At 37.8% G+C, this 27113-nt stretch overlaps 2 protein-coding genes across 2 annotated transcripts in view; both read left to right on the top strand.

Moving 5' to 3' along the window:
- Positions 1–13599, top strand: part of LOC106057117 (testis-specific serine/threonine-protein kinase 2-like) — a 57682-nt gene extending 44083 nt beyond the window's left edge. Inside the window, exons 3-6 of the mRNA XM_056024648.1 lie at positions 233–440; positions 2091–2225; positions 2646–2758; positions 13310–13599. Coding sequence (XP_055880623.1) covers positions 233–440; positions 2091–2225; positions 2646–2747 — 445 coding nt within the window. The 3' untranslated portion in view covers positions 2748–2758; positions 13310–13599. The remainder of the gene's footprint in view (positions 1–232; positions 441–2090; positions 2226–2645; positions 2759–13309) is intronic.
- Positions 6806–8077, top strand: LOC129925076 (uncharacterized). Its single transcript, XM_056023423.1, has one exon. It carries the CDS (start codon positions 6806–6808, stop codon positions 8075–8077), a length of 1272 nt encoding a protein of 423 aa, XP_055879398.1.
- Positions 13600–27113: the final 13514 nt, after the last annotated feature.

The following is a 27113-nucleotide window of genomic DNA, read 5'->3' as shown; positions in this document are numbered from 1 at the left end:
TATTCTAGCTCCATAAATAAAAAAATTTAAAAAGTCACCTTTACTTTTGTTTTATCTTTACAGCTACATATAGTGTAGATCTAGATCTATTTAGCCATCTAGTTCTCTCTCTCTCTCTCTCTCTCTCTCTCTCTCTCTCTCTTTATATATATATATATATATATATATATATATATATATATATATATATATATATATATATATATATATATATATATATATATATCCACAGAGATTTGAAGTGTGAAAACTTGCTACTGGATTATCAAAATAATATAAAAGTCTCAGATTTTGGGTTTTCCCGATATTTTGAAGAACCTGCCATTAGCAAGACCTTTTGCGGAAGTGCGGCGTACGCTGCCCCGGAAATACTTCAAGGAATCCCATACTACATTCCACTGCACGACATCTGGGCCATGGGAGTCATTCTTTATATTATGGTGAAAGTCACTTAGTATTTGGTCACTTTATTATGTGTATAAATAGTTATGCGTGTGGGTGTGTGTTTTAAATAATTGTGTCACAAATAAATACTTCAGCGATGTTTTGACCGTACCCTATAACATTTTAGTAATGCTCTAATTTGCATAATTTGTTTTTTCAAAACCCTAAAAGTAACAGTACCATTGAAAAAGACTTAAGTACATGTAGGCCTACAGACAGGTCCCGAGAGATGATCAGAGCAGGAAGGAAGGACCACTCATCCTGTAGTGCTCTGGCAAGAAACTTGGCCTCATAATCGTAGCCCCCATGCTCGAGATCTAGTGACCGTCCAGTTAGATTTAATACGCCTACATCGGTTTAGTTGTACTAGATGTTTGGAGCTACAAACCAATGACCGAGTATGAAAAACAAACATATTTCTAGGTCTTTGTAAGTGTGTGTCTAGTGGCTGGTGCAACTTTGAGCAGGATTGATGCACGTGCTGAGGAAGGGGAGACAGTATCACGTGTAGTGTGTAGCTACATGTACAGATTAACGTCTGAGGAAGGGGAGACAGTACCACGTGTAGTGTGTAGCTACATGTACAGATTAACGTCTGACTCCTTCAACATAATGTCAATAAATTGAATTCTACACTGAGATGGAAAGCTGGAAATATTTAAATTTGTATTGTTTTTAAAAGAATTGAGTTTTATACATGTTTTATATCAAGTAATACACCTACAATAGTTAGAATTACTGGAGCTACAAGACAACACCTACAATGGTTAGACCAGCTGTCTGGAGCTACAGAACAACACCTACAATGGTTAGACAAGCTGTCTAACATAGATACACCCAGCTACATTCTTCAATTGTGAATTAACATTTGCCTACATTAGGAATTAAGAATCGTTACTTAAGATCTTAACATTTGAATACATTAGGAATTAAGAATCGTTACTTAAGATCTTAACATTTGCCTACATTAGGAATTAAGAATCGTTACTTAAGATCTTAACATTTGCCTACATTAGGAATTAAGAATCGTTACTTAAGATCTTAACATTTGCCTACATTAGGAATTAAGAATAGTTACTTAAGATCTTAACATTTGCCTAAATGTACCTGTAGGTCTACATTGGTTGGTCTCTGTGAGCTTTGAAAATCCTTGTATGGCACGAATAGCAAACTATAACGTCTGTACCTGACCTTTAGTATAGCCTTGTATTGTCTGTGTACCTGACCTTTAGTATTGCATTGTATTGTCTGTGTACCTGACCTTAAGTATTGCCTTGTATTGTCTGTGTCCCTGACCTTTAGTATTGCATTGTATTGTCTGTGTACCTGACCTTTAGTATTGCCTTGTATTGTCTGTGTCCCTGACCTTTAGTATTGCCTTGTATTGTCTGTGTACCTGACCTTTAGTATAGCCTTGTATTGTCTGTGTACCTGACCTTTAGTATAGCCTTGTATTGTCTGTGTACCTGACCTTAAGTATTGCCTTGTATTGTCTGTGTCCCTGACCTTAAGTATTGCCTTGTATTGTCTGTGTACCTGACCTTAAGTATTGCCTTGTATTGTCTGTGTACCTGACCTTAAGTATTGCATTGTATTGTCTGTGTCCCTGACCTTTAGTATTGCCTTGTATTGTCTGTTTCCCCAAGGTTTGTGCCTCTATGCCTTATGACGACTCGAATGTGAAAAAAATGATCCGAGATCAATTAGAGAAGAAAGTCACTTTCTCAAAGTCCAAACCTGTTTCAAGAGAAGCCAAGGATTTAATTAGTCATATTTTAGAGGTGAGTACTTTAAGTCTTATTTAGTGATGAAAAAAGTCATATTTTAAAGTCATACTTTCATTCAGATTCGATAGTCACATTTTAAGGATGAGTAACTTAATTAATATTTAGAGGTGAGTACTTTAAGTCGTATTTAGAGGTGAGTCACATTTAGAGGTGAGAAATTTAAGTCTTATTTCCAGGGGAGTAAGTCACATTTAGAGGTGAGAAATTTAAGTCATATTTAAAAGCTTAGTAGTAAGTACTTTGAGTCCTATTCTGAAAGTGAGTTCTTCAAGTCATATTTTAGAGTCCTTAAGTAGTTATAACGAATGTATTGAGTTGGTTTCTCAGGGGACTTTGAGGGGTATATTTTTAGACGTATCTCTTGTTTATCTCCTAGTCCATATTGTAGTGTAGAAACTTGTCTTTCTTGTGTAGGTGAATGTCAAAAGACGTTACACATTGGCGAACATTTTAGCTCACCCATGGATGAACCCTGATGCCCCGCCCCTTCCTGTAGAGGAGAACTCCACACAGTGACATTTCAATAGGTAAAAAGTTACTTCTTTACTTTACATTACTTGTACTAGTTCATACTGTCCAGTCTCTTGACGTATTCGTTTTTACTGTCCAGTCTCCTAACATGTAATCGTTTTTACTGTCCAGTCTCCTAACATGTAATCGTTTTTACTGTCCAGTCTCCTAACATGTAATCGTTTTTACTGTCCAGTCTCATCACTTGTAGTAGTTTTTACTGTCCAGTCTCATCACTTGTAGTAGTTTTTACTGTCCAGTCTCATTACTTGTAGTAGTTTTTACTGTCCAGTCTCATTACTTGTAGTAGTTTTTACTGTCCAGTCTCATCAATTGTAGTAGTTTTTACTGTCCAGTCTCATCACTTGTAGTAGTTTTTACTGTCCAGTCTCATTACTTGTAGTAGTTTTTACTGTCCAGTCTCATTACTTGTAGTAGTTTTTACTGTCCAGTCTCATCACTTGTAGTAGTTTTTACTGTTCAGTCTCATCACTTGTAGTAGTTTTTACTGTCCAGTCTCATTATTTTGAGTAGTTTTTACTGTCCAGTCTCATCACTTGTAGTAGTTTTTACCGTTCAGTCTCATTACTTGTAGTAGTTTTTACTGTCCAGTCTCATTATTTTGAGTAGTTTTTACTGTCCAGTCTCATCACTTGTAGTAGTTTTTACTGTTCAGTCTCATCACTTGTAGTAGTTTTTACTGTCCAGTCTCATTATTTTGAGTAGTTTTTACTGTCCAGTCTCATTACTTGTAGTAGTTTTTACTGTTCAGTCTCATTATTTTGAGTAGTTTTTACTGTCCAGTCTCATTATTTTGAGTAGTTTTTACTGTCCAGTCTCATTACTTGTAGTAGTTTTTACTGTCCAGTCTCATTACTTGTAGTAGTTTTTACTGTTCAGTCTCATTATTTTGAGTAGTTTTTACTGTCCAGTCTCATCACTTGTAGTAGTTTTAACTGTTCAGTCTCATCACTTGTAGTAGTTTTTACTGTCCAGTCTCATTATTTTGAGTAGTTTTTACTGTCCAGTCTCATTACTTGTAGTAGTTTTTACTGTCCAGTCTCATTATTTTGAGTAGTTTTTACTGTCCAGTCTCATTACTTGTAGTAGTTTTTACTGTTCAGTCTCATCACTTGTAGTAGTTTTTACTGTCCAGTCTCATTACTTGTAGTAGTTTTTACTGTCCAGTCTCATTACTTGTAGTAGTTTTTACTGTCCAGTCTCATTACTTGTAGTAGTTTTTACTGTCCAGTCTCATCACTTGTAGTAGTTTTTACTGTCCAGTCTCATTACTTGTAGTAGTTTTTACTGTCCAGTCTCATCACTTGTAGTAGTTTTTACTGTTCAGTCTCATCACTTGTAGTAGTTTTTACTGTCCAGTCTCATTATTTTGAGTAGTTTTTACTGTCCAGTCTCATCAATTGTAGTAGTTTTTACTGTCCAGTCTCATTACTTGTAGTAGTTTTTACTGTCCAGTCTCATTACTTGTAGTAGTTTTTACTGTCCAGTCTCATCACTTGTAGTAGTTTTTACTGTCCAGTCTCATCACTTGTAGTAGTTTTTACTGTCCAGTCTCATTACTTGTAGTAGTTTTTACTGTCCAGTCTCATTACTTGTAGTAGTTTTTACTGTCCAGTCTCATCACTTGTAGTAGTTTTTACTGTTCAGTCTCATCACTTGTAGTAGTTTTTACTGTCCAGTCTCATTATTTTGAGTAGTTTTTACTGTCCAGTCTTATCACTTGTAGTAGTTTTTACTGTTCAGTCTCATTACTTGTAGTAGTTTTTACTGTCCAGTCTCATTATTTTGAGTAGTTTTTACTGTCCAGTCTCATCACTTGTAGTAGTTTTTACTGTTCAGTCTCATCACTTGTAGTAGTTTTTACTGTCCAGTCTCATTATTTTGAGTAGTTTTTACTGTCCAGTCTCATTACTTGTAGTAGTTTTTACTGTTCAGTCTCATTATTTTGAGTAGTTTTTACTGTCCAGTCTCATTATTTTGAGTAGTTTTTACTGTCCAGTCTCATTACTTGTAGTAGTTTTTACTGTCCAGTCTCATTACTTGTAGTAGTTTTTACTGTTCAGTCTCATTATTTTGAGTAGTTTTTACTGTCCAGTCTCATCACTTGTAGTAGTTTTAACTGTTCAGTCTCATCACTTGTAGTAGTTTTTACTGTCCAGTCTCATTATTTTGAGTAGTTTTTACTGTCCAGTCTCATTACTTGTAGTAGTTTTTACTGTCCAGTCTCATTATTTTGAGTAGTTTTTACTGTCCAGTCTCATTACTTGTAGTAGTTTTTACTGTTCAGTCTCATCACTTGTAGTAGTTTTTACTGTCCAGTCTCATTACTTGTAGTAGTTTTTACTGTCCAGTCTCATTACTTGTAGTAGTTTTTACTGTCCAGTCTCATTACTTGTAGTAGTTTTTACTGTCCAGTCTCATCACTTGTAGTAGTTTTTACTGTCCAGTCTCATTACTTGTAGTAGTTTTTACTGTCCAGTCTCATCACTTGTAGTAGTTTTTACTGTTCAGTCTCATCACTTGTAGTAGTTTTTACTGTCCAGTCTCATTATTTTGAGTAGTTTTTACTGTCCAGTCTCATTATTTTGAGTAGTTTTTACTGTCCAGTCTCATCACTTGTAGTAGTTTTTACTGTCCAGTCTCATTATTATGAGTAGTTTTTACTGTCCAGTCTCATCACTTGTAGTAGTTTTTTCTGTTGTCTTCACATCAATTTCTCTTCTTTTCCTCTTTCCTCTTTCTGGTACTGTTCCCTGAAGGAATGTGTTTTGTTTGCGATATGTGTTATGGCCATAGAGTTTTAGTTTGCAGTTTTGACAGTAATTATCAGGTCATCAAGTTGTACAATGGCTGTGTTCATCAAGTTGTACAATGGCTGTGTCATCAAGTTGTACAATGGCTGTGTTCATCAAGTTGTACAATGGCTGTGTCATCAAGTTGTACAATGGCTGTGTCATCAAGTTGTACAATGGCTGTGTTCATCAAGTTGTACAATGGCTGTGTCATCAAGTTGTACAATGGCTGTGTCATCAAGTTGTACAATGGCTGTGTCATCAAGTTGTACAATGGCTGTGTCATCAAGTTGTACAATGGCTGTGTTCATCAAGTTGTACAATGGCTGTGTCATCAAGTTGTACAATGGCTGTGTCATCAAGTTGTACAATGGCTGTGTCATCAAGTTGTACAATGGCTGTGTCATCAAGTTGTACAATGGCTGTGTTCATCAAGTTGTACAATGGCTGTGTTCATCAAGTTGTACAATGGCTGTGTCATCAAGTTGTACAATGGCTGTGTCATCAAGTTGTACAATGGCTGTGTCATCAAGTTGTACAATGGCTGTGTCATCAAAATGTACAATGGCTGTGTCATCAAGTTGTACAATGGCTGTGTTCATCAAGTTGTACAATGGCTGTGTCATCAAGTTGTACAATGGCTGTGTTCATCAAGTTGTACAATGGCTGTGTTCATCAAGTTGTACAATGGCTGTGTTCATCAAGTTGTACAATGGCTGTGTCATCAAGTTGTACAATGGCTGTGTTCATCAAGTTGTACAATGGCTGTGTTCATCAAGTTGTACAATGGCTGTGTCATCAAGTTGTACAATGGCTGTGTCATCAAGTTGTACAATGGCTGTGTCATCAAGTTGTACAATGGCTGTGTCATCAAGTTGTACAATGGCTGTGTTCATCAAGTTGTACAATGGCTGTGTTCATCATGTTGTACAATGGCTGTGTTCATCAAGTTGTACAATGGCTGTGTTCATCAAGTTGTACAATCGCTGTGTTCATCAAGTTGTACAATGGCTGTGTCATCAAGTTTTACAATGGCTGTGTCATCAAGTTGTACAATGGCTGTGTTCATCAAGTTGTACAATGGCTGTGTCATCAAGTTGTACAATGGCTGTGTCATCAAGTTGTACAATGGCTGTGTCATCAAGTTGTACAATGGCTGTGTCATCAAGTTGTACAATGGCTGTGTTCATCAAGTTGTACAATGGCTGTGTTCATCAAGTTGTACAATGGCCGTGTTCATCAAGTTGTACAATGGCTGTGTTCATCATGTTGTACAATGGCTGTGTCATCAAGTTGTACAATGGCTGTGTTCATCAAGTTGTACAATGGCTGTGTTCATCAAGTTGTACAATGGCTGTGTTCATCAAGTTGTACAATGGCTGTGTCATCAAGTTGTACAATAGCTGTGTTCATCAAGTTGTACAATGGCTGTGTTCATCAAGTTGTACAATGGCTGTGTCATCAAGTTGTACAATGGCTGTGTTCATCAAGTTGTACAATGGCTGTGTCATCAAGTTGTACAATGGCTGTGTCATCAAGTTGTACAATGGCTGTGTTCATCAAGTTGTACAATGGCTGTGTTCATCAAGTTGTACAATGGCTGTGTTCATCAAGTTGTACAATGGCTGTGTTCATCAAGTTGTACAATGGCTGTGTTCATCAAGTTGTACAATGGCTGTGTTCATCAAGTTGTACAATGGCTGTGTCATCAAGTTTTACAATGGCTGTGTTCATCAAGTTGTACAATGGCTGTGTTCATCAAGTTGTACAATGGCTGTGTCATCAAGTTGTACAATGGCTGTGTCATCAAGTTGTACAATGGCTGTGTCATCAAGTTGTACAATGGCCGTGTTCATCAAGTTGTACAATGGCTGTGTTCATCAAGTTGTACAATGGCTGTGTTCATCAAGTTGTACAATGGCTGTGTTCATCAAGTTGTACAATGGCTGTGTTCATCAAGTTGTACAATGGCTGTGTTCATCAAGTTGTACAATGGCTGTGTTCATCAAGTTGTACAATGGCTGTGTTCATCATGTTGTACAATGGCTGTGTTCATCAAGTTGTACAATGGCTGTGTTCATCAAGTTGTACAATGGCTGTGTTCATCAAGTTGTACAATGGCTGTGTTCATCAAGTTGTACAATGGCTGTGTTCATCAAGTTGTACAATGGCTGTGTTCATCAAGTTGTACAATGGCTGTGTTCATCAAGTTGTACAATGGCTGTGTTCATCAAGTTGTACAATGGCTGTGTCATCAAGTTGTACAATGGCTGTGTCATCAAGTTGTACAATGGCTGTGTTCATCAAGTTGTACAATGGCTGTGTCATCAAGTTGTACAATGGCTGTGTTCATCAAGTTGTACAATGGCTGTGTTCATCAAGTTGTACAATGGCTGTGTGATCAAGTTGTACAATGGCTGTGTTCATCAAGGTTCTTTCTGTAACCTTTCCATTCCTTTGCTAGGATCCTCATCATTAATTCTGCAGTTAGAGTCCAGAACTCGAAAGCGTATGTGGCCATGACCAGGGAGTGCATCAGTCTGATTTTGGTGTCAAGGGATATGCCTTTGTCTTTTCAGATTTTTTTGAGTTTTGCGAATGCTACTGCCGACTGTGCCATTATGGCCAGTAGTTCAGATTTGGTTCCCCTATCCGAGACGATAGCTCCGAGGTATTTAAATTTAGTGACACTTGTCAGATTTTCACAGCCAATACTGATGTCACTTTTAAAGCCCTATTATACTGTTCATAAGTTTTTTTTTCGACATTGATTTGCATACCAAATGCTGTGGGAGTATAGTCTATGTGCATCACCAAGTCAGCTAGCTCTTCTTATGACTATGTGGATCACCAAGGCAGCTAGCTCTTCTTATTATGACTATGTGCATCACTAGGTCAGCTAGCTCTTCTTATGACTATGTGCAACAAAAAGTCAACTAGCTCTTCTTATGACTACGTGCATCACCAAGTCAGCTAGCTCTTCTTATGACTAAGTGCATCACCAAGTCAGCTAGCTCTTCTTATTATGACTATGTGCATCACCAAGTCAGCTAGCTCTTCTTATTATGACTATGTGCATCACTAAGTTTGCTAGCTCTTCTTATTATGACTGTCAGAGGTTCTACTTATATATATATGTACTGCTGCTTGCTGCTTGTCTCTCTTGGTTGTGTGTTTCTTGACTTGGCTCGTTAGGGGGTATGAATCCTCAATAACACTTAACAATACTTGTTTAATTACTCAAATAAGAAAAGTTACCACTAGATAGCCTACACATCAACTCCAACTCCAAATCTCCAAGAATATATCAATATTTTAATATCCAATATTGCTCAAGTAAATATTAATACACAAAACACCAGTCCATCAACTTATAAATACATAAATACCAGTCCATCAAAATTATAAATATATAAATGCATAAATACCAGTCCAGGAAGTAAACGTCCAACCTTCCTGGACCGGGAGCAAGACCTTACTGACTAACACATTCTCTCGCACATTCAACGAAGACTTAATCACTCAGTTCACAACACGTGCAACACTTTGCATTCATAACAAGGGGTTATAACAATCATACCAAAATATCAAACTAACATTCATTCTCGCCATACCTGTCCCTGACAATGACTATGTGCATCACTAAGTCAGCTAGCTCTTCTTATTATGACTATGTGCATCACTAGGTCAACTAGCTCTTCTTATTATGACTATGTGCATCACCACGTCAGCTAGCTCTTCTTATTATGACTATGTGCATCACCACGTCAGCTAGCTCTTCTTATGACTATGTGCATCACCAAGTCAGCTAGCTCTTCTTATGACTATGTGCATCACCAAGTCAGCTAGCTCTTCTAATTATGACTATGTGCATCACCAAGTCAGCTAGCTCTTCTTATTATGACTATGTGCATCACCAAGTCAGCTAGCTCTTCTTATTATGACTATGTGCATCACCAAGTCAGCTAGCTCTTCTTATTATGACTATGTGCATCACCAAGTCAGCTAGCTCTTCTTATTATGACTATGTGCATCACCAAGTCAGCTAGCTCTTCTTATGACTATGTGCATCACTAAGTCAGCTAGCTCTTCTTATGACTATGTACATCACTAGGTCAGCTAGCTCTTCTTATGACTATGCCAGACCGTTGATGTTGTCCGCAAAGTAGTATTTTGACTTCCTCCAAGACTTACAGAAATCTCTTAGCCCACTAGAGCATGTTCCATTATCCTTTCAAGGAAGATATTGAAAAGAGTTGGTTGAGTAGGCAGCCTTGTCTCACTCCAACTGTGGTTTTAAACCAGTCCCCAATATTATTGTACACCGCAATGGTGGGGAGAGGTTCTGGATAACGTTATTGATGTTCCGTTCACACCCAGAGTAGCCCATGGCATACTGTGTCGACAGCTTTCCTGAAGTCATAAAGACATGAAACAGATTCTCTTGGTGTTGAAGGTATTTCTCGCAGAGTATCCTGAGGTTTAGGATTTGTTCTGTTGAGCTGCGACCGCGTCTAAAACCCGCTTGCTCTTCTGATATTTCTGCATTACAAGACAAAAACTAATGTTTCTCTTGTTTACAATACCTCTATTCAACAGGGAAACTTGGTAGGCTCAAAAACCTGGGTAAAACCTTGACACTGATTTGAAAACGGCTCTAACGATTTTCCTAGAAATTTGACAATTGATGTATATCGCTGAGAAAAGAATTACTAGCTCGTTGGGTTCACGGGGAAAATCTCAAGTTTGACCGTTCAAAGTATAAAAAGAAAGAAATTTAAATTCGGCTAGAAAACAAGGAATTATCTTTCTTGAACGGACAATACATATTCGGGTATTTCGGCATTCGTTCAACAGTTCTAATTAATGTTCAGGAAATGTTTGCGCATCCTCTTCTAATTCTAATTCTAAACCTCTATTCCTATTCTAAAGTGTACAAGATCTAGACACTTCACGAGGACGGGGAGAAGGGGGACGAGGTAGAAAATTGTTTTATTCTAAACCTTCATTCCGTTGGAAAAGAGAAACAATCGCTCTAGACGTTGCATGAAGGAGTAATTGTCTTTTTAAACAAAGTAGTCTTAATGTTCTTGTTTCTAATGGAATCTACATCAATGTAAAATAATCACTCTAGAATACAAAAAAAAAAGAAAATTGAATGAACTTCGACGTTCTGTTCTAAAAGTTGCATTTGTCATTAATGTTTGGACTCGAAGACAAGTGTAAAAGCCTCAAAGCCTTATTAGAAGCTATATAAAGAAGGTCATGTATTTATTACAAAATAGTTTTTGTTTTTTCTTTTCTTGTTACAATTCCTCTATTTATCTCATAACTTTGTGAAAACTTCTGATTGAATGGAGCCTGGATACGTTTCTCGAAAACAGCTCTAAAGATTTTTCTAGAAATTTAAAGCGTTGATGCATAACACTGGGAAAAGAATTATTAGCTCGTTGTCCGCACTCTAGTCTGACCGTTATAATTTTTCAAAGTAAAAAAGAGAAATATAAAATATGTCTGGAGAACGAGAAACTATTGATCTAGAACGGACTCGCGACTTCTTCGGGTAATTCCGCATTCCTAAAGAGTTTAAATAGATCTAAATGATTGGATAGCCAGTACCATAGTTTTCCTGTCTCATAGTTAAAGTCTGGTGCTAATAGATCTAAATGATTTGATAGCCAGTACCATAGTTTGTCTGTCTCCTAGTTAAAGTCTGGTGCTAATAGATCTAAATGATTTTTCAGCGAGTAGCATAGTTTGTCTGTCCCCTAGTTAAAGTCTGGTGCTAATAGATCTAAATGATTTGTCAGCGAGTAGCATAGTTTGTCTGTCCCCTAGTTAAAGTCTGGTGCTAATAGATCTAAATGATTTGTCAGCGAGTACCATAGTTTGTCTGTCTCCTAGTTAAAGTCTGGTGCTAATAGATCTAAATGATTTGTCAGCGAGTACCATAGTTTGTCTGTCTCCTAGTTAAAGTCTGGTGCTAATAGATCTAAATGATTTGAAAGTGAGTACCATAGTTTGCCTGTCCCCTAGTTAAAGTCTGGATCTAAATAATTTGATAGCGAGTACCATAGTTTGTCTGTCCCCTAGTTAAAGTCTGGTGCTAATAGATCTAAATGATTTGAAAGTGAGTACCATAGTTTGTCTGTCTCCTAGTTAAAGTCTGGATCTAAATGATTTAAAAGTGAGTACCATAGTTTGTCTGTCCCCTAGTTATAGTCTGGTGCTAATAGATCTAAATGATTTGATAGCCAGTGCCATAGTTTGTCTGTCTCCTAGTTAAAGTCTGGTGCTAATAGATCTAAATGATTTGATAGCGAGTACCATAGTTTGTCTGTCCCCTAGTTAAAGTCTGGTGCTAATAGATCTAAATGATTTGTCAGCGAGTACCATAGTTTGTCTATCTCCTAGTTAAAGTCTGGTGCTAATAGATCTAAATGATTTGATAGCGAGTACCATAGTTTGTCTGTCCCCTAGTTAAAGTCTGGTGCTAATAGATCTAAATGATTTGATAGCGAGTACCATAGTTTGTCTGTCCCCTAGTTAAAGTCTGGTGCTAATAGATCTAAATGATTTGTCAGCGAGTAGCATAGTTTGTCTGTCCCCTAGTTAAAGTCTGGTGCTAATAGATCTAAATGATTTGTCAGCGAGTAGCATAGTTTGTCTGTCCCCTAGTTAAAGTCTGGTGCTAATAGATCTAAATGATTTGAAAGTGAGTACCATAGTTTGTCTGTCCCCTAGTTAAAGTCTGGATCTAAATAATTTGATAGCGAGTACCATAGTTTGTCTGTCCCCTAGTTAAAGTCTGGTGCTAATAGATCTAAATGATTTGTCAGCGAGTAGCATAGTTTGTCTGTCCCCTAGTTAAAGTCTGGTGCTAATAGATCTAAATGATTTGTCAGCGAGTACCATAGTTTGTCTGTCTCCTAGTTAAAGTCTGGTGCTAATAGATCTAAATGATTTGATAGCGAGTACCATAGTTTGTCTGTCCCCTAGTTAAAGTCTGGTGCTAATAGATCTAAATGATTTGATAGCGAGTACCATAGTTTGTCTGTCCCCTAGTTAAAGTCTGGTGCTAATAGATCTAAATGATTTGTCAGCGAGTAGCATAGTTTGTCTGTCTCCTAGTTAAAGTCTGGTGCTAATAGATCTAAATGATTTGAAAGTGAGTACCATAGTTTGTCTGTCCCCTAGTTAAAGTCTGGATCTAAATAATTTGATAGCGAGTACCATAGTTTGTCTGTCCCCTAGTTAAAGTCTGGTGCTAATAGATCTAAATGATTTGTCAGCGAGTAGCATAGTTTGTCTGTCCCCTAGTTAAAGTCTGGTGCTAATAGATCTAAATGATTTGTCAGCGAGTACCATAGTTTGTCTGTCTCCTAGTTAAATTCTGGTGCTAATAGATCTAAATGATTTGAAAGTGAGTACCATAGTTTGTCTGTCCCCTAGTTAAAGTCTGGATCTAAATGATTTAAAAGTGAGTACCATAGTTTGTCTGTCCCCTAGTTAAAGTCTGGTGCTAATAGATCTAAATGATTTGATAGCCAGTGCCATAGTTTGTCTGTATCTTAGTTAAAGTCTGGTGCTAATAGATCTAAATGATTTAATAGCGAGTACCATAGTTTGTCTGTCCCCTAGTTAAAGTCTGGTGCTAATTGATCTAAATGATTTGATAGCCAGTACCATAGTTTGCCTGTCTCCTAGTTAAAGTCTGGTGCTAATTGATCTAAATGATTATTTTTATAATTTCAGGACGGTTGTTAAAATTGTCCTACCTTGGTCACGTGACGAGATCCCAGACGCCATCAAGAGTTTTGTACAATGTGATAAACATGTCTTTGATTTCCTTGTATACAAATTCTGGTAGCCAACAGTTTCTCTTGGGATTGTTACCATGGGAAGAACTGGACACGTTGACCAGGACAAAGACCACACATCCAACTGGACATAGGACTGTCAACAAGTAGCTTCTTCTTTATAACTACGAAGTATTCATAGAAAGATTTCTTTGCTAAATATAAAATTTTTATAAACAAAAATCATTGGATAGTTTTTGTTCTTTATGCAGTATATATAGTAATGTCAACGTGTCAAGTGCTTATGTTATGATGTAAACGTTAATTGTCTATGGTGTGAATGTATCAGTTGTCTATCTTGTGTGTAATGTGTCTATGGTGTGAATGTATCAATTGTCTATCTTGTGTGTAAAGTGTCTATGGTGTGAATGTATCAGTTGTCTATCTTGTGTGTAAAGTGTCTATGGTGTAAATGTGTCAGTTGTCTATCTTGTGTGTAAAGTGTCTATGGTGTGAATGTGTCAGTTGTCTATCTTGTGTGTAAAGTGTCTATGGTGTGAATGTGTCAGTTGTCTATCTTGTGTGTAAAGTGTCTATGGTGTGAATGTATCAGTTGTCTATCGTGTGTGTAAAGTGTCTATGGTGTGAATGTATCAGTTGTCTATCGTGTGTGTAAAGTGTCTATGGTGTGAATGTATCAGTTGTCTATCTTGTGTGTAAAGTGTCTATAGTGTGAATGTATCAGTTGTCTATCTTGTGTGTAAAGTGTCTATGGTGTGAATGTATCAGTTGTCTATCTTGTGTGTAAAGTGTCTATGGTGTGAATGTATCAGTTGTCTATCTTGTGTGTAAAGTGTCTATGGTGTGAATGTGTCAGTTGTCTATCTTGTGTGTAAAGTATCTATGGTGTGAATGTATCAGTTGTCTATCTTGTGTGTAAATTGTCTATGGTGTGAATGTGTCAGTTATCTATCTTGTGTGTAAAGTGTCTATGGTGTGAATGTGTCAGTTGTATATCTTGTGTGTAAAGTGTCTATGGTGTGAATGTATCAGTTGTCTATCTTGTGTGTAAAGTGTCTATGGTGTGAATGTGTCAGTTGTCTATCTTGTGTGCAAAGTGTCTATGGTGTGAATGTGTCCGTTGTCTATCTTGTGTGTAAAGTGTCTATGGTGTGAATGTGTCCGTTGTCTATCTTGTGTGTAAAGTGTCTATGGTGTAAATGTATCAGTTGTCTATCTTGTGTGTAAAGTGTCTTTGGTGTGAATGTGTCAGTTGTCTATCTTGTGTGTAAAGTGTCTATGGTGTGAATGTGTCAGTTGTCTATCTTGTGTGTAAAGTGTCTATGGTGTGAATGTGTCAGTTGTCTATCTTGTGTGTAAAGTTTCTATGGTGTGAATGTGTCAGTTGTCTATCTTGTGTGTAAAGTGTCTATGGTGTGAATGTGTCAGTTGTCTATTCAGTATGTAAAGTGTCAATGGTGTGATTTGTCAGTTGTCTATCTTGTATGTAAAGTGTTTATGGTGTGAATGTGTCTGTTGTCTATCTTGTGTGTAAAGTGTCTTTGGTGTGAATGTGTCAGTTGTCTATCTTGTGTGTAAAGTGTCTATGGTGTGAATTTGTCCGTTGTCTATCTTGTGTGTAAAGTGTCTATGGTGTGAATGTGTCAGTTGTCTATCTTGTGTGTAAAGTGTCTATGGTGTGAATGTGTCAGTTGTCTTTCTTGTGTGTAAAGTGTCTATGGTGTGAATGTGTCAGTTGTCTATCTTGTGTGTAAAGTGTCTATGGTGTGAATGTGTCAGTTGTCTATCTTGTGTGTAAAGTGTCTATGGTGTGAATGTGTCAGTTGTCTATCTTTTGTATATCTTTAAATAAGATATGTTTGTTATTTAAAGTATTTTTGGTTTTTACATTTTCTTGTACATTTCCTTAGCGATGCTTTCTATTTACTACTACTTCATATTTGGACATTTCCAGCATCACAAGAAGATTCCTTTTATTCAATAAAAGACCCATTGTTATTAGGTATACCGAAGTGCTTACTTCTGAGTTGCTAGAGAAATTGTGATCTCAAGTCACCTGTTCTAAGATGTTTGGCTTTTTCTTTAAGTGTTAGAGACAATGGTTTTCATTGGCACAAAATACACAATAGTCCTACAAACTCACTGTCTGCCTGTCTGGTAAAATGTTTGTACACGTTATTTGACTGTCACTAAATCTGGTACCCAGTTGAAATTTTGCTAAATTATTTGTAGAAAATGTTGTAAAATGTTTTACATGTTTCGGATGTTCCTTCATAGTAGAAGATAATTACTTCCTAGTCCAAACCTCCTGCAGGACGACGGGGGATGGAAGCGGGCAGGGTTTGAACCCTGGACCAGCGATAAGTCACAACAGTCCAGCGCGCAAACCGCACGACCAGGTAGCCATCCATTTCTTTTACCTGACTACAAAAGAATAAAAACAAGGTTACAAAAAGAGTTTGTGTGGAGACACAAACTCAAAATCGGCCCCCGAAGTGGTCCACCCAGGCAGATAAAAAGGAAGTTTTCAATATTTTCAGAAAGAGCATCATGAGAAATTCTATCATAGACAAATGACAGAGAAGAATGGAGAAAGAAGGTTGACGGATCTTGTGTGGTGTCCCAGCGGTCCACAGATATGTGAAAGTGAATGTGAAGTAAAATGTAAACCTATCCTAACTAATGTCTTATAATGAATATATAATTGCTCTAATTGTTTTGTAAAGGGACAATCTCTTAATCCCTCAAGAAAAAAAAACATAGGCCAGCGCTGCAGTTCACGCGATAATATAAAAAAAACTGCTTATTAATTGTTGTTTTAAATTATGTCCAACTTATATGCATACTAAATAGAATTTTTTTCTTTAAAAAAAAAGTAAACATTTTGTGTGTGTAAATGGAGTAGTTTACGTAGAACAGAACTTAATTAACAATACAAATGTAAGAAAAAAAAACTTTTTGCTACAATTTGTTCCAGATATGTTGTATGTATATACACCCTACTAAAGTTTGTTACTATTAATAGTGAATAGTTGTAAAAGTGGTGTATTTGTATGAAAAAACTGCATGCATAAGTGATTAAAAAATTAGAGTTTTCGCTTTCAGAAAAGAAAAAAGTAGCATTTGCATCAGAACTTTGAATGGTCTAAAATATTATTATGTCGGATTTTCACAAACGGGACGGACGGACAGACATTACACACAAAACTAACAGCGTCTTTTCCCCTTTCGGGGGTCGCAAAAAATTAGCCAATTAGTTAATTAATTATTGGTAATTAATTATTTGGTGTATTGTACAATGTAAAGAAACTGTGCTTGACTGAAGTAGTAGTATAAGCTGAATTAGTCCCCTTTATAGGTCGTCGTCTGAGTCTTAGTGAACACAAACCTGAAATACAACAAGACTATAGAAGCACATAACTCTACAATCTGCTAGATTCATAGGAACTTCACGAGCAGAGTGGTTGCAATGTCGGCTTGAGGGGGCTTAAGCCATGAGTTCGAATTCTGGTCGTTCCACGTTTTTGTTTTTTAATAAATGCTTTTTTCTTATTGTTAGTCTAGATTCTAGATCTATGACATGATAGATCCAAAATAATTGATATTATACAACTATGCTTAATATAAGTGTTTTTTTTTTAAATATATTATCCTGTTGGAAAACCTAAAGAAGACATGAAGACTGTCTACATTTGATAAACACTGACTAACGGCTGGCCTCATGATATAACGGTGCTTTTTAATAGTTCTAATGAAACTGTTTTTCTTTCATCAAATCAATTTTGGTTTCCATGCAGCAGGTACGAAGCTAGATACAGTTGAGCGTTTTGCTGGTGATATAAAGGAGGATGTCATCTTTGTGACATTGTGATGGAGTTGCAACCAAAACTATTTGAATCAGAAAACAAAATGAGCAATAAAGAGCTACATATTCATTGAGCATTATCATGTTCGGGTATTCAGCCACAGACTATTATTTTTTTTAAATTGTATTTTATTAAAAAATGAATTTTTTCCACTTGGGTGTGACCCTCTTTTGGGTGTCATCTTCTTTTGGATGTCATCCTCTTTTGGATGTCATCCTCTTTTAGATGTCATCCTCTTTTGTCGTGGCTGATCTCTAATATATCCACTTTGATCTCTAAGATGTCCTGGCTTATCTCTAAGATGTCCTGGGTGGTCTATAAAATGTCCTGTATAATCTCTAAGATGTCCTGTATGATTTCTAAGATATTCTGTATGATTTCTAAGATGTCTTGTATGGTCTCTAAGATGTCCGGTATGATCTCTAAGATGTCCTGTTTGGTCTCTAAAATGTCCGGTATGATCTCTAAGATGTCCTGTTTGGTCTCTAAAATGTCCGGTATGATCTCTAAGATGTCCTGTATGATCTCTAAGATGTCCTGTATGGTCTCTAAGATGTCCGGTATGATCTCTAAGATGTCCTGTTTGGTCTCTAAAATGTCCGGTATGATCTCTAAGATGTCCTGTATGATCTCTAAGATGTCCTGTATGGTCTCTAAGATGTCCGGTATGATCACTGGCGGATCCAGAACTTTGGAGTGGGGGGGGGGGGGCGATTTTTTTCCAAACCCTAACCCTAACGCCCAGTAAACCCTTACCCTATGCATAAACGTGCGTACAGCATATATATATATATATATATATTTGATATATGAGAATAAAATAAGACTGTTTCTCAATCTTCCGCGAAAAAAACAGAAAAAAAAACAGTCATGTTGAGGCCTTTCCCTTGTAAGCTTGGGGGTCTGTGATAGCGCTCTAAGCTTCGTCAGTGGAGCCCCGACACCTAAAAGCGTTTTGTTGCATTTTCACTGCAGAAACGCATTCTCCTGACATCTAGAGCTCATTATTTATCAGTGGGGTTCGGGGCGAAGCCCCGACGCAAAAGCGTTTTCTTGCACTTTTCACGGCTGAAACGCATTCTCCTGACATCTACAGCTCATTACTTATTAGTGGGATTCGGGGCTTCGCCCCGACGCCAAAAGCGTTTTCTTGCTTTTTCACTGCAGAAACGCATTCTCCTGACATCTACAGCTCATTATTCATCAGTGGGTTTCGGGGCGAAGCCCCGACGCCTAAAGCGTTTTTCTGCATTTTTCACTGCAGAAACGCATTCTCCTGACATCTACAGCTTATTATTCATCAGTGAGGTTCGGGGCGAAGCCTCGACGCTAAAAGCGTTTTCAGGCATTCTTCACTGCAGTAACGCATTCTCCTGACCTACAGCTCATTATTCATTCCAATAATGTGGACAAATATTCTAATATGAATTTATAGTCCCTTAATACATTGCAAATACAACCGATATGTTCTTTGAAAAGATAAGATACCCAACATATTTAGACTAAGGCTTTGAGGATCGCCGCCGAAAAAAAAAATTCGGTTAATAATATTCAATAAAATTGAAGTATAAATATAAATTGTGAGTTATAGTCCTAAATTTATTTAACTAGAAAAATATGAGATAGAGTAAAGGTTGGAAAAAGTCGACTGTGGAAAGCTTTTGAACTCATCTCAACCGTGACTGTTATATTGAAAAATTTCGGTTGAATTATAACTTTTCCAAAGCAAAGTCTTTCTTAAAATAGTTATGATAAATTCATGTGAAATTACACAAACTCTGTCTGGAAAGGGAAGGGCGGTAAAATGAAAACGATTAATCGTCGCTCCTTTTTATAATTTCTGCTAATGATTGTCTTTTGCATTAAAGAATAGGGGTTGGGCGACTCGATATAAGAATTTACTTTATAGCATATATAAATTATATTAGTGACAGATTTTTTTAATTTTGTAATTTCTTACTATAATACAAAAAGAAAAAGTATTGATTTGTCCGATGGGGGGAAGGTGATTGCATGTATCGCACTTCCACCTGTTTATATTATATAGATATTCGACAAATTTTGTTCACATACTCTGATTTCTCCATAAAAGTAGGACCGCCCCCCCCCACTCAAAGGGTTTAGAAGGGAAGGACAGTAGAGGTATTCGCTCCTCCCCTTCCAATCGGCCAACAGGTGAATGACATAATATAAAGACCGGTTAAAATACCAATAACAAGTTTTAATCATAAGATGTTTAATTGATTCTGTTAGTAAGCCGTGATTTCCACAAATAAATAGGACCGCCCCCCCCACTCGAAAGTTTATGGTCGGGGGGGGGGGATTGATGCCATCGCCCCCTCCCGACCCCACCAAATCGGCCAAAATACTAGAAAGGGGAGGGCGAAATAATCTAAAAATAGGTTGAAATATAAATAATTAGTATATATTTTTAACATAAGTAATAAATTCGTATACAAATTGTGTAAATTCCGGACTAGTGGGGGGGGGCGATCGCCCCTACCGCCCCCTCCCCTGGATCCGCCAGTGGGTATGATCTCTAAGATGTCCTGTATGGTCTCTAAGATGTCCGGTATGATCTCTAAGATGTCCTGTATGATCTCTAAGATGTCCGGTATGATCTCTAAGATGTCCTGTATGATCTCTAAGATGTCCGGTATGATCTCTAAGATGTCCTGTATGATCTCTAAGATGTCCGGTATGATCTCTAAGATGTCCTGTATGGTCTCTGAGATGTCCGGTATGATCTCTAAGATGTCCTGTATGGTCTCTGAGATGTCCTGTATGGTTTCTGAGATGTCTGGTATGATCTCTAAGATGTCCTGTATGGTCACTAAGATGTCCTGTATGGTCACTAAGATGTCCGGTATGGTCTCTAAGATGTCCGGTATGATCTCTAAGATGTCCTGTATGATCTCTAAGATGTCCGGTATGATCTCTAAGATGTCCTGTATGATCTCTAAGATGTCCGGTATGATCTCTAAGATGTTCTGTATGGTCTCTAAGATGTCCTGTAATTTAAACAAAATGGGAATTTAAATTGGAGAGCTAAGGGATAAAGATCAAGCAACTTACTTGCGAAAACAAATTTTCATCAGAATCTTTGTGTCTTTAGGAAAAAACAAACAAAATATTAAAATACTTTTAAAAAGTGTCTATGTAGTAGATATCTTCTTGTCTATTGTCTATGTTGTAGATGTCCTCTTGTCTATTGCCTATGTAGTAGATGTCCTCTTGTCTATTGTCTATGTTGTAGGTTCTTATCGAGTCAAGTGTCTATGTTTTAGGTGTCTTCGTGTCAAGTGTCTATGTTTTAGGTGTCTTCGTGTCAAGTGTCTATGTTTTAGGTGTCTTCGTGTCTTTTTTTCTCTCTTCATATTCAAACCTACTATTAACTGGAAGGAACGAGCTCAGCTGGAGAGCTTTCACTAAATATGAAGTTTGTCTGTGTATTTGTCCGTTAGTTTGGGCGTTTAAATGAGAGTCAGAGACACTTAGAAACACAGACAGACAGACAGAGAATGTCCGCTGGGAGAGCCTGTGTAAAGAATGTATTATTCAACTGATCAGCGGGGTTTCTTTTAAAGGGGCTGTGGGCGCTATTAAAGGCCTCTTCTTCTGCTCACCAGCGACGGTCCTTCAAACTCTCCCTGCTCTGCTTTCATGTAACTCAAGTGTTCTCACACGGTGCGCCCCCCCCCCCCCAGGGGACAGTCCTTCACCAACTGCTCAAGTCTGCAAGTAATGAACGCATAGTTTTGGATGTAAGAGCGTTGTGACGTCAGGAACTGGCCTAAGGCGATCCAATGTTCGTGAAGTGTGGCCACAACGGGATGCAGGCTCCAACAACGAATCTGATAGGAACAATGGAGAAAGTGAAAAGTGAATACGTCTTCAAATATTTCGATTTTGTTTTCAAATTTTGCACCGCCATTTTTACTAATCTATTTACTAATCTTCAAATCCTAAACGTAACAGAAAGGTAAGTGGACGGGCGTGGATATTTTGCTCCACTTTCCTACAAATCGAAATTGTTGGGTCTTTACAGAAAGTCTTTTAAAGCTTGTTTCAAAATAGCTTTATATATGACTTTATATATACAACATGAATATTATATTCTCGGCTGTATATTTTTTATTTCGCCGTGGTCCCCGCCTTTAATTTTCTTTCTGATAATAAAATTAGAAAGGCCCACAAGCAAAACGCTCTCCCTTACATTCGTTCGACCAGCAACTTCTTGTCGTATCTATTACATTGAATGAAACAGGCCCGTACATTCGAGTATCAATACCTCTCTTCCATTTCCATACCTCTCCACCTTAGCCTTATTTACACACACTCTGACTTATCTTCGGCTTTTCAGTTCTTAATTGAAATATTGGATAGGCTCTAGAATCTATTTTGGCCGGGGCCCTTTTTCTTTAATACAGCACTCCCCCTTTTTTTTGTCTTTGCCCTTTCAATAAGACTGCAAACATTTAAACAATCGCACCCCACCCCGGTCCGTGAGTTCCAACTGCAAATAAAAGCTATGTCAGGACATAGGATCATAGAGTCCAGACAAGTGATAGGATCATAGAGTCCAGACAAGTGATAAGATCATAGAGTCCAGACAAGTGATAGGATCATAGAGTCCAGACAAGTGATAAGATCATAGAGTCCAGACAAGTGATAAGATCATAGAGTCCAGACAAGTGATAGGATCATAGAATCCAGACAAGTGATAAGAACATAGAGTCCAGACAAGTGATAAGATCATAGAGTCCAGACAAGTGATAGGATCATAGAATCCAGACAAGTGATAGGATCATAGAGTCCAGACAAGTGATAGGATCATAGAATCCAGACAAGTGATAAGATCATAGAGTCCAGACAAGTGATAGGATCATAGAATCCAGACAAGTGATAGGATCATAGAATCCAGACAAGTGATAAGATCATAGAGTCCAGACAAGTGATAAGATCATAGAGTCCAGACAAGTGATAAGATCATAGAATCCAGACAAGTGATAGGATCATAGAATCCAGACAAGTGATAAGATCATAGAGTCCAGACAAGTGATAGGATCATAGAGTCCAGACAAGTGATAGGATCATAGAGTCCAGACAAGTGACAAGATCATAGAGTCCAGACAAGTGATAAGATCATAAAGTCCAGACAAGTGATAAGATCATAGAGTCCACACAAGTGATAGGATGATCGAGTCCAGACAAGTGATAAGATCATAGAGTCCAGACAAGTGATAAGATCATAGAGTCCAGACAAGTGATAGGATCATAGAGTCCAGACAAGTGATAGAATCATAGAGTCCAGACAAGTGATAAGATCATAGAGTCCAGACAAGTGATAAGATCATAGAGTCCAGACAAGTGATAGGATGATCGAGTCCAGACAAGTGATAGGATCATGGAGTCCAGACAAGTGATAACATCATGGAGTCCAGACAAGTGATAGAATCATAGAGTCCAGACAAGTGATAAGATCATTGAGTCCAGACAAGTGATAGGATCATAGAATCCAGACAAGTGATAAGATCATAGAGTCCAGACAAGTGATAAGATCATAGAGTCCAGACAAGTGATAGGATCATAGAATCCAGACAAGTGATAGGATCATAGAATCTAGACAAGTGATAGGATCATAGAGTCCAGACAAGTGATAAGATCATAGAGTCCAGACAAGTGATAAGATCATAGAATCCAGACAAGTGATAAGATCATAGAGTCCAGACAAGTGATAGGATCATAGAATCCAGACAAGTGATAAGATCATAGAGTCCAGACAAGTGATAAGATCATAGAGTCCAGACAAGTGATAGGATCATAGAGTCCAGACAAGTGATAAGATCATAGAGTCCAGACAAGTGATAAGATCATAGAGTCCAGACAAGTGATAGGATCATAGAGTCCAGACAAGTGATAGGATCATAGAGTCCAGACAAGTGATAGGATCATAAAGTCCAGACAAGTGATAAGATCATAGAGTCCAGACAAGTGATAAGATCATAGAGTCCAGACAAGTGATAAGATAATAGAGTCCAGACAAGTGATAATATCATAGAGTCCAGACAAGTGATAGGATCATAGAGTCAAGACAAGTGATAGGATCATAGAGTCCAGACAAGTGATAGGATCAAAGAGTCCTGACAAGTGATAGGATCATAGAATCCAGACAAGTGATAAGATCATAGAGTCCAGACAAGTGATAAGATCATTGAGTCCAGACAAGTGATAGGATCATAGAATTCAGACAAGTGATAAGATCATAGAGTCCAGACAAATGATAAGATCATAGAGTCCAGAGAAGTGATAGGTTCATAGAATCCAGACAAGTGATAGGATCATAGAGTCCAGACAAGTGATAAGATCATAGAGTCCAGACAAGTGATAAGATTATAGAATCCAGACAAGTGATAAGATCATAGAGTCCAGACAAGTGATAGGATCATAGAGTCCAGACAAGTGATAAGATCATAGAGTCCAGACAAGTGATAAGATCATAGAGTCCAGACAAGTGATAGGATCATAGAGTCCAGACAAGTGATAAGATCATAGAGTCCAGACAAGTGATAAGATCATAGAGTCCAGACAAGTGATAGGATCATAGAGTCCAGACAAGTGATAGGATCATAGAGTCCAGACAAGTGATAGGATCATAGAGTCCAGACAAGTGATAAGATCATAGAGTCCAGACAAGTGATAGGATCATAGAGTCCAGACAAGTGATAGGATCATAGAGTCCAGACAAGTGACAAGATCATAGAGTCCAGACAAGTGATAAGATCATTGAGTCCAGACAAGTAATAAGATCATAGAGTCCAGACAAGTGATAGGATGATCGAGTCCAGACAAGTGATAAGATCATAGAGTCCAGACAAGTGATAAGATCATAGAGTCCAGACAAGTGATAGGATCATAGAGTCCAGACAAGTGATAGAATCATAGAGTCCAGACAAGTGATAAGATCATAGAGTCCAGACAAGTGATAGGATGATCGAGTCCAGACAAGTGATAGGATCATGGAGTCCAGACAAGTGATAAGATCATGGAGTCCAGACAAGTGATAGGATCATAGAGTCCAGACAAGTGATACGATCATTGAGTCCAGACAAGTGATAGGATCATAGAATCCAGACAAGTGATAAGATCATGGAGTCCAGACAAGTGATAAGATCATAGAGTCCAGACAAAAGATAGGATCATAGAATTCAGACAAGTGATAGGATCATAGAATCCAGACAAGTGATAGGATCATAGAGTCCAGACAAGTGATAAGATCATAGAGTCCAGACAAGTAATAAGATCATAAAGTCCAGACAAGTGATAGGATGATCGAGTCCAGACAAGTGATAAGATCATAGAGTCCAGACAAGTGATAAGATCTTAGAGTCCAGACAAGTGATAGGATCATAGAGTCCAGACAAGTGATAAAATCGTAGAGTCCAGACAAGTGATAAGATCATAGAGTCCAGACAAGTGATAAGATCATAGAGTCCAGACAAGTGATAGGATGATCGAGTCCAGACAAGTGATAGGATCATGGAGTCCAGACAAGTGATAAGATCATGGAGTCCAGACAAGTGATAGGATCATAGAGTCCAGACAAGTGATAAGATCATTGAGTCCAGACAAGTGATAGGATCATAGAATCCAGACAAGTGATAAGATCATAGAGTCCAGACAAGTGATAGGATCATAGAATCCAGACAAGTGATAGGATCATAGAATCCAGATAAGTGATAGGATCATAGAGTCCAGACAAGTGATAAGATCATAGAGTCCAGACAAGTGATAAGATCATTGAGTCCAGACAAGTGATAGGATCATAGAATCCAGACAAGTGATAAGATCATAGAGTCCAGACAAGTGATAAGATCATAGAGTCCAGACAAGTGATAAGATCATAGAATCCAGACAAGTGATAAGATCATAGAGTCCAGACAAGTGATAGGATCATAGAATCCAGACAAGTGATAAGATCATAGAGTCCAGACAAGTGATAAGATCATAGAGTCCAGACAAGTGATAGGATCATAGAGTCCAGACAAGTGATAAGATCATAGAGTCCAGACAAGTGATAAGATCATAGAGTCCAGACAAGTGATAGGATCATAGAGTCCAGACAAGTGATAGGATCATAGAATCCAGACAAGTGATAGGATCATAGAGTCCAGACAAGTGATAAGATCATAGAGTCCAGACAAGTGATAAGATCATAGAGTCCAGACAAGTGATAAGATAATAGAGTCCAGACAAGTGATAATATCATAGAGTCCAGACAAGTGATAGGATCATAGAGTCAAGACAAGTGATAGGATCATAGAGTCAAAACAAGTGATAGGATCATAGAGTCCAGACAAGTGATAGGATCATAGAATCCAGACAAGTGATAAGATCATAGAGTCCAGACAAGTGATAAGATCATTGAGTCCAGACAAGTGATAGGATCATAGAATTCAGACAAGTGATAAGATCATAGAGTCCAGACAAATGATAAGATCATAGAGTCCAGAGAAGTGATAGGTTCATAGAATCCAGACAAGTGATAGGATCATAGAGTCCAGACAAGTGATAAGATCATAGAGTCCAGACAAGTGATAAGATCATAGAATCCAGACAAGTGATAAGATCATAGAGTCCAGACAAGTGATAGGATCATAGAATCCAGACAAGTGATAAGATCATAGAGTCCAGACAAGTGATAAGATCATAGAGTCCAGACAAGTGATAGGATCATAGAGTCCAGACAAGTGATAAGATCATAGAGTCCAGACAAGTGATAAGATCATAGAGTCCAGACAAGTGATAGGATCATAGAGTCCAGACAAGTGATAGGATCATAGAGTCCAGACAAGTGATAGGATCATAGAGTCCAGACAAGTGATAAGATCATAGAGTCCAGACAAGTGATAGGATCATAGAGTCCAGACAAGTGATAGGATCATAGAGTCCAGACAAGTGACAAGATCATAGAGTCCAGACAAGTGATAAGATCATAGAGTCCAGAAGTGTAATAAGATCATAGAGTCCAGACAAGTGATAGGATGATCGAGTCCAGACAAGTGATAAGATCATAGAGTCCAGACAAGTGATAAGATCATAGAGTCCAGACAAGTGATAGGATCATAGAGTCCAGACAAGTGATAGAATCATAGAGTCCAGACAAGTGATAAGATCATAGAGTCCAGACAAGTGATAAGATCATAGAGTCCAGACAAGTGATAGGATGATCGAGTCCAGACAAGTGATAGGATCATGGAGTCCAGACAAGTGATAAGATCATGGAGTCCAGACAAGTGATAGGATCATAGAGTCCAGACAAGTGATACGATCATTGAGTCCAGACAAGTGATAGGATCATAGAATCCAGACAAGTGATAAGATCATGGAGTCCAGACAAGTGATAAGATCATAGAGTCCAGACAAGTGATAGGATCATAGAATCCAGACAAGTGATAGGATCATAGAATCCAGACAAGTGATAGGATCATAGAGTCCAGACAAGTGATAAGATCATAGAGTCCAGACAAGTAATAAGATCATAGAGTCCAGACAAGTGATAGGATGATCGAGTCCAGACAAGTGATAAGATCATAGAGTCTAGACAAGTGATAAGATCATAGAGTCCAGACAAGTGATAGGATCATAGAGTCCAGACAAGTGATAGAATCATAGAGTCCAGACAAGTGATAAGATCATAGAGTCCAGACAAGTGATAAGATCATAGAGTCCAGACAAGTGATAGGATGATCGAGTCCAGACAAGTGATAGGATCATGGAGTCCAGACAAGTGATAAGATCATGGAGTCCAGACAAGTGATAGGATCATAGAGTCCAGACAAGTGATAAGATCATTGAGTCCAGACAAGTGAT

This window comes from Biomphalaria glabrata, chromosome 3 (genome assembly GCF_947242115.1).
Source record: "Biomphalaria glabrata chromosome 3, xgBioGlab47.1, whole genome shotgun sequence".
Lineage (NCBI taxonomy): Eukaryota > Metazoa > Mollusca > Gastropoda > Planorbidae > Biomphalaria > Biomphalaria glabrata.
The sequence above is the reverse complement of the archived record's forward strand: the minus strand, read 5'-3'. Positions and strand labels throughout refer to the sequence as shown.

Bases quoted from the DNA above. Each gene is read 5' to 3' on its own strand.
- LOC129925076 (XM_056023423.1), top strand. From the start codon at position 6,806: ATGGCTGTGTTCATCATGTTGTACAATGGCTGTGTCATCAAGTTGTAC.